At 70.8% G+C, this 1253-nt stretch overlaps 1 protein-coding gene across 1 annotated transcript in view; it reads left to right on the plus strand.

Moving 5' to 3' along the window:
- Window positions 1-2: 2 nt before the first annotated feature.
- ADAMTS4 (ADAM metallopeptidase with thrombospondin type 1 motif 4) overlaps window positions 3-1253 on the plus strand; it is a gene marked incomplete at its 5' end in the record, with an annotated part of 4785 nt that continues 3534 nt past the window's right edge. The window contains 2 exons of the mRNA XM_085315571.1: window positions 3-56; window positions 660-983. Of these exons, the coding sequence (XP_085171697.1) occupies window positions 3-56; window positions 660-983 (378 nt within the window). The remainder of the gene's footprint in view (window positions 57-659; window positions 984-1253) is intronic.

Here is a 1253-nt window from a genome sequence, read left to right on the forward strand (position 1 = left end):
CGGCGCCGCCGCTGCTGCCGCTGCCGCCGCTGCCGCCGGCTCCGAAGAGAACCAAGGTACGGCCGGGTCGGGCCGAACCGGGCCGGGATGAACCGAGACGGGCTGAACCGGGACGGGATGGGATGAACGGCGCTGGCACGGACTTGAGTGGGCTGAACCGGGCTGGCACGGACCGGGCTGGGATAAGACGGAGCCCCGGGATGAGTCGCCGGCTCCTGCCTGGTGCCGGGCCGCTGCCCCGAGGGGGCGGCCGGCCCCCCCGGGGTAGGACCGGGCACGGTGGGGCACCGGGCTGGGGTCCCCCCCGCTGCACCCTGCTGCCCAGGACCTCGCTTGGAGGCCCGAGGGTGGCGGGGGACGCTGGCTCAGTGACAAGTGACACCGGTGGGGGCTGGCATGAACCCCAAGGGTCGTGAAGTTGGGGGGGGGGGGACACTGGCAGGGCTGGTGTGGTGACAGGGGACACCAGAAGATGCTGGCATGGGGTGATGGGGGGTGACCGGCTTTGAGCTGGCACGGTGACAAGGGACAACAGCGCGCGGTGGCCCGGTGCCTGGAGGCCACCGGCAAGGACGGCTATGGCAACGGGGAAGGAGCTGAGGCGGGCTGGCGCCGTGCCCGCGCCGCCCTCCCCCAGCGCCCCGCGTGCCCCCCGGCAGCGCTTCGCCTCGGTGCCGCGCTACGTGGAGACGCTGGTGGTGGCCGACGAGTCGATGGCCCGCTTCCACGGCGCGGGGCTCAAGCACTACCTGCTCACGGTGATGGCCGGCGCCGCCAAGGCCTTCCGGCACGCCAGCCTGGCGAACCCCGTGGAGCTGCTGGTGACGCGGCTGGTGGTGCTGGGCGAGGGCACCCCGGGGCCCCCCGTCACCTCCAAYGCCGCCGAGATGCTGCGCAACTTCTGCGAGTGGCAGAAGGACCTCAACGACCCCGACGAGGACAGTCCCCTGCACTTCGACACAGCTATCCTCTTCACCCGGCAGGTAGGTGATGGGGGGGTCAGGTGATGGGGACCCAGTGGGTCTGGATTGAAGGGGGGTGCCTRTATGGCATGGTGGGCTGCTGGTTGGAGGGCTCCTGGGGTGTGTCCCAGGGTGCTGTGGTGCTGGCTGGGGTCTCTGGGTGGCCCCTATGGGGTTTGTGTGCTGGCTGGGATCTCCTGGGATGTGTCCCTGGGTGGTGTGGTGCTGGCTGAGGTCTCTGGGTGGCCCCTATGGAGTTTGGGTGCTGGCTGGGATCTCCTGGGATGTGTC

Source organism: Rhea americana, unplaced genomic scaffold (genome assembly GCF_003343005.1).
Source record: "Rhea americana isolate MKP2758 unplaced genomic scaffold, rheAme1 scaffold_430, whole genome shotgun sequence".
NCBI lineage: Eukaryota > Metazoa > Chordata > Aves > Rheiformes > Rheidae > Rhea > Rhea americana.